The 6925-nt window shown below is 41.0% G+C and overlaps 1 protein-coding gene across 1 annotated transcript; it reads left to right on the forward strand.

The window, feature by feature from the left end:
• The first annotated feature begins 3064 nt into the window (after positions 1-3064).
• Positions 3065-4012, forward strand: LOC101633332 (putative olfactory receptor 52P1). The gene has a single exon (XM_004683147.1). The coding sequence runs from the start codon at positions 3065-3067 to the stop codon at positions 4010-4012; it is 948 nt and encodes a 315-aa protein (XP_004683204.1).
• The last annotated feature ends 2913 nt before the right edge of the window (positions 4013-6925 follow it).

Below are 6925 nucleotides of genomic sequence, written 5' to 3' on the forward strand. Positions count from 1 at the left end.
TTCTGATCACAATGCAGTTAAGTATTTCTTCTGATCACAATGCAGTTAAACAGAAGTCCACTATAGAGAGCTGGGAAAGTCAAACACATAGAGACCAGACACATCAATAACTATTAGGTCAATGAGAAAAATCAAAGACACAAACTATTGGAATCTGCTGGATGCAGCAAAAGCAGTTTCAAGAGGGCAATTCATAGTAATACAGATTTACATCAGAAACAAGAAATTTTTCAAATAAACCACCTAACATACCTTAAGGAACTAGAAAAAGAAAAAGTAAAACAAAATATCAATAGAAAGAAAGAAATAGTAAAAATTTAGAGTAGATGTAAAAATATATAATACAGAAGTTCTTTACTCACAAAAAAATAGAAAACACTGTAAATAAAAAGGATTATAATATTATATAGCTATGAAGAACTTTATGCCAATAAATTGGAGAATATAAGAGAAATAAGATTGTATAATTCCAAGAATTTGTCTAAGACTCAGTCAGGAGAAAATGGAAAACCCAGACCAACAATTAGCAAGGAAATTGAAATATTAATCAGCCTCCAAGAAAATAAATGCACTGGGCCAGTTGGTTTCACAGCAATGTCTACCAAGCCTTCAAAGATGAGCTAGTAGCTATCTTTAAGCTTTTGCAAAAAAAAAATTAGAGGTGATGCTTCCAAATCCATGAAAGCAAACAACTCTAAAACAAAGCAGACTACGTCAGCTCTTTCTGCTCACTTGTGTCTGCGCAAGCTTCTTCTCTCCATTTCTTAAACTGTCACTTAAGAATGTAAAAAAGGGCAGGACATCAAAAAAATTAGTCCAATATCTTCAGTGAATTTGTCTGCCTGTCCTTCAAACCATACTGTGAGACTTGAGAATAGAGATGATTCTTCAACTCTATGCCTTAATATTTAGCGTAGTCTTTGCATAGAATAGATTTTCAGTGATTATTGAAGAACATAAAATAATAAATACCTCTACTTTTATACAAAAGAAATTCTTGCCACTGCCACAACATGGATGGAAGTAGAGGAGATTATAGTGTAATAAATGAGAAGAAAGACAAATACTAAATTATTTCACTCACGTGGAATATGGGGGGGGGATACAACAAAACAAACATGACTACAGAACAGAGGCTACTAGAGGGGGAGAGAGGATGGGGTGGGAGCAATGTTGGGAGAGGGCCTAGTGACCAAGGCTGACAGACTAGGGCTGATCTGATGGTGAAGGTGGAGTAGGTAGCATACCTCTGAGGAAGTATAAACCTATTCCCCTAAGTCATATACAGTGCTGCAAACCAATGTTACTTCAATAAAGAAAATAAACTTCAGTTCATAATCAACCAAACTTAAACAACAAAAAATAACAACCACCAAAAGAAATCCTAGAGCTCTAACAGCAGAATTGATTCTACCAAAAGGGGAGAGTGAGGGTGGGGACAAAGGGGTAAGGCTCATGAACAGTGATAGAGTATTATGGGTGCTTTTGACACTGGGTGTGGTTCAGTGCCATGTATCTGAAGGGGTGGAGGACCTGTGTCTCTAAATCATAGGTTTGTAAACCAACATGATCTCAATTGAAAAATAGTAATCAATAAAAATTAAATGAAATAATTTTTTTAAATGTGTACTTTTCGAGTGCTTAGCATAAACCAAACAAAATGGTAAATGCCTTGCATATATCTTGTTTAATATTGTATCATTTTATAGATTAAGAACTAACATTCAGAGAAGCTAAGTAGTCTGTCCAAAAGTAACATTGAGAAGCAAATGTTCAGGATAAAGGGAGAATAAGGAGAGAAGTAAACACTAGCAGAATATTCTAGAATGCACTCCTATGCCAAAAAGTCTATAGGGTCATTTGTGCTCAAGGATCTCTCCACCTACCCACCCCCCTTCCTATCCATTCAAACTCTTCAGGTAATCTTCTATGCTATCATATCCTTTCTCCCCCACAAAGACCAAATTCCCTAGCTTCAACTTCTGCCTCTTTCCAGCATCCCAGAGGTCTTCTTAGTAAAAATTCCTTGGAGATGAAATCACTGTTAGGGCCCTAATGACAAGATAAATACTCTAGTTAATTCCTTCTCACACTCTAATCCCTGCAGGGCCAGAGACTCTGTGACCACTTCCTGCTCCAGACCTGGTAAGTCTGTGTGTGCATCCTTATGACAGGCACACTGAGTGGACTACCTGCCTGGCTGCCACTAAGACTTTTCTTCCTGAAGTTGTACGTCTCCTTGATCTGAGTGGAGCCAAGTAAATACATGTCCTTGATCAACTGTTACGTGCCATGTAGTGCTGTTGCTCTTCCACAGTAATTCTTCACAGTAGTAGCCATGAATGGGGAATCTCCTTTCCAAGACGCTGACGAGGTTAAATTTATCTGAGATCACACTGCCAGAGAGTTAGCAGAGTTGGGATTTGAATCAAGCTGTTCTGGTCTCACACTAAGCTACCCACTTGGCAGGTAGCTTACAGATCCTCATGAGCATCTTCGGGATGAAGAAGTTACTCCTTTTCTCAGGAATCAGCCTTGTTTCTGGTGTCTGAGCTCCTACACATGTATATTTTAGGTAAGGCCTTTCTTATACCAATTGACAAGATAATGAAGAACAAAAAGAGGTGAGGGGCATAAAGCTATTTTGGAAAAGTCATCTGAAAGATGCTAGAGTCTCTTCTTCCCTAATGTTCAGAGGCAGATGAATCAGGAGAAAATAACAGAATATAGACAGAAGAGGGCTCACAGTCAGAGAGAAGAAAATCTGTAACCACCCATCTTCAGTTTGGGCAGGATGCTGCATCCATGCTACTAACCCAGCCTGGACATCACTGCGTTAAACTAATGAAAAGACTCCTTTGAATCCTGATAATCACGCTACCCCTGCCTTGCCTCTTTCCTAGCACACTACCATCTTCTCCCCATGGAAGATTTTCATGTACAATTTCCTGCTGCTATTTCAATTTCAGCCATGATGTAAGGATAAATCGCAACTTCTTCATCTCTTAGGGTTTCCTAGGGCTCAGAGCAAGTCCTTGCATACCCCTCCTACCTTGACCTGACCATGCAATTCATCAACCACAGCCATCAAAACCCAACCTCTTTTGTGCTCATAGGAATTCCTGGTCTGGAGGCATCCCAATTTTGGATCGCATTTCCCTTCTGTTCTATATATGCCTTAGCAGTGCTGGGCAACATGGTGGTGCTGCTAGTGATACGTTCAGAGCCTGCACTGCATCAGCCCATGTACTTTTTCCTGTGCATGCTGTCCATGATTGACCTGGTGATCTGCACCTCCACAGTGCCCAAGCTCCTTGCAGTCTTCTGGGCAAATGCTGCTGAGATCGCCTTTGAGGCCTGTGCTACCCAGATGTTCTTCATCCATGGCTTCTCAGCTGTAGAATCTGGTATCCTGCTAGCAATGGCCATCGATCGCTACTTGGCCATCTGCCGGCCACTGCACTATGGGTCTTTACTGCCCCCAGAGGCTGTGGGAAAGTTGGGGGTTGCAGCTGTGTTTCGAGGCTTGGGACTTATGACCCCACTCACCTGCCTACTGGCGAAGCTGAGCTATTGCAGTCGAGTGGTGGCCCACTCCTACTGTGAGCATATGGCTGTGGTGAAGCTGGCTTGTGGGGGCACACGGCCCAACAACATCTACGGCATCACTGCAGCCACACTGGTGGTAGGCACTGACTCCATTTGCATTGCAGTCTCCTATGCACTCATCCTCCGGGCCGTGTTAGGCCTCTCCTCAAAGGAAGCGAGGGCTAAGACCTTTGGTACTTGTGGCTCCCACCTGGGTGTCATTCTTCTCTTCTATACCCCAGGACTCTTCTCGTTCTACACACAGCGTTTCGGTCAGCACGTGCCTCGGCATGTCCACATCCTCCTGGCTGACCTGTACCTGGTGGTTCCACCTATGCTTAACCCCATCATCTATGGCATGAAAACCAAGCAAATCCGGGATGGGGCCTTCCGACTGCTGAAGCGGGGCGTGGCTCAGTCATAAAGTCTCCACTCCACCCTGAGGCCCTCAGCCTTTGGGCAAGCTTTAGACCAGTAGCTCCCAGCAGGCTGGGGAAACCCCACTCTGTGGCATCCTTCCTTTGGTGGGTAAGTATAGTAAGTCAGGTGGGAAAGAACCAACAGGTTTTTCCTGTGTATGATCTAGATAGAAACCCCACACTGCTTTCTGATACTGCTCCTACCTTCCAAGAGACCTTCCTAAAATGAGAGTATGACTGCAGTCTGACAAGGGGAAATCACTGTCATCCACAGGCAGGCCTTCCTCCTCTGATAGGGAGACAAGGAGAATTCAGAAGCACACACAGAAGCAGAGAGGCAGGAGACAGATACAGAGCATTCAGCAGGGAGACACGGGAACAGTATGAATAGACTGTGTCCATTGTACAGAGCAACGTGCATTAGGCCTAATGTCGGTCACATGTTCTGGGGAAGATGAGCATGCATTATTGACCAGAGACATCGCTAAATTCTCAGGATATGGACTTGATTAGGTAAAAAGTTCCTTGTGGTGACTGCTCACTGTTAGGAGATATAAGTGTACAGAATAGCCAAACCAATCTGACTATAAGCACTGGGGCATGTGGGGCCTGACAAGGGCATTTAATCTGCTCAAGGGGGTGAGGGCCAAGGCTCATCTCATTTCTACTCACTTCTGCATGGGCAAAAAAGGCCACCTCCATGAAGGGCTTTGACCATCCTGGGTGTAAGTTATGGGAACAAAGTCTCAGGCTATATTATGCCAAGAGTACCATCCTCAGTTTGTAAAGTGGCCACAAACTTCAAATTCCAGGGCAGAGGTCAAGGACATTCTCTGGAGAGAAAATGGTGGAAACAGCTCAGTTGGCCCTCCTGCATGGGTTTATAAAATTGAAAGCAATGGATGTGAGCAGAAGGCTTAGGGTCCAGAGTTCTCAGGACCTCTGGCTTCCACAACTGCATTCAGAACCTACAGGAAGTTTGAAGAGTATTGATAGGTATTTTGTTCACTTCAATTAAAACACTTCAATAAGCTAGGGAAGCGCTTACACAGAAGGTCGTAGTAGACCCAGGATAACCTAGGTCACCAGAACTTCAGTGATAGCTTAGCTTAACCCAATGAAGTACACAAGAGAGGTACACTATCTTACTGTTCTCCTCACCACCTGATGAGGTGCATGTGATTAATGCAGAGCCAGAGGATTAGGAAGCTAAGAACTTGTCCAACAAAGCAACTGTCAAACTCATCTTATTCTATATTCTGCACTTTCACTCTATCAGCTGAGTTCCTTTAAATCTAGACCCTAGGACCAAGAATCTAATGAGTTAAACTAGGTCTGAGGGGATAATTCATTCTGATATCACTGACATTTCTGGGAACATACAACATGCCAAACGTCCTGGGGTCTAGAAATATAACAGCGATTCAGGGAAAACAAGTCCCTGGTGAATTAATAAAAGGCCAGCAAACCACCACCACCACCCTATGCACCCTTAGTGACTCCCATATTACCCATCTAAATAATTAATCCTTCAGGACTTAGCACTTATAAATTTAATTTATTCAGACAACCCAGGTTGCCAGACAAGATCTTAAATCGACCAATTCTACTCCCCCCTCTTTGGGACTACATTTGTTATGATTGGATTTATTTTTCCAAAACTACCTTTTTAAATGTGATATCACTTAGTTAAAATAAATGGTATACATTGAGAGGACATCAATATCACCACCACCTTAAGGACACAGAATATTTTCATAATCACAATAAAGTCCTTGTGTTCCTCTCAGACAACGCTTCCCTCTCCAACATGACAGCGATTGTTGGTTTTGATCACCGATCACCCAGCACCAAACTTACTGTTTTAGAAATGTGTGTACGTTGTCCAATACACTGTACACGACTTCTGTGCTGAACATGTCTTTGAAATTTATTTGTATTGGGTGTATCAACTGTTAATTCCACTTAACTGCACTTTTACTGCTAATATTTCACCTATCAACATACCAAAGTTTATCCATCTTGGACACCTGGGCTGTTTCCTATTTAAATTCCAGTTCTGAATAACTTTGTGATAGTTATTTCTTTACCTAAAAATTAAGTTCTAGGCTATATGGTTAAGTATAAGTTTAAATTTATCAGAATCTACCAAATGGTTATTTAAAGTAAGTGTTCTATTTTTTTTATCCTCACCAGTCACTTACCATAGTTCCATGTCCCAGCTGGTCCTGGATATTCATATTCCACAAAATACTTAAATTTGTTGTTGAATTTGTTTTTGTTTTGTACCAATTGTTATACATTCTGTATACAAATCATTTGTGATCTATACACAGTGAAAAATACTTTGTCAATTTTGTGGCTTGTCTTTTGACAAAAAAATTTGATCAAGTAAAAATCTTTTTCATGGCTGGTCTTATGTTTTACAAATTTATCTTTGATTTCATGGTCTGAGATCCAGCATAAATTATTGTATGACCTGGAAGATATCAAGATTTATCACATATGGATGTACAGTTGTCCCAGAATTATTTGTTGAATTTCTTTTACAAGTTGATATGCCTTGGTAACTTTTTCATCAGTCAACACTTTATGTGTAAATTTACTTCTGAATATTTCTTCCATTAAACCATTCGGCTAACCATTTGGCTATCCATGTATCAATGCTGTTCTGTGTTATCAATGCTGTTCTGTGTTATCAATGCTGTTCTGTGTTGTCAATGCTGTTCTGTGTTATCAATGCTGTTCTGTGTTAATATAAGTCTGAAAATGAAGTAAGTCCTCAGTGTACCTCAAGTCATTCTGTCTACTCTTCTTTGGCTAAAATATGTATATAAATTTGTTAATTTCTACATAAATTATTGTGTGATTATTTTCTCCAATCTTATTTTATGGTTAGGATCACCAATATAATCAGT

Source organism: Condylura cristata, unplaced genomic scaffold, assembly GCF_000260355.1.
Source record: "Condylura cristata isolate star-nosed mole 26May11 unplaced genomic scaffold, ConCri1.0 scaffold00015, whole genome shotgun sequence".
NCBI lineage: Eukaryota > Metazoa > Chordata > Mammalia > Eulipotyphla > Talpidae > Condylura > Condylura cristata.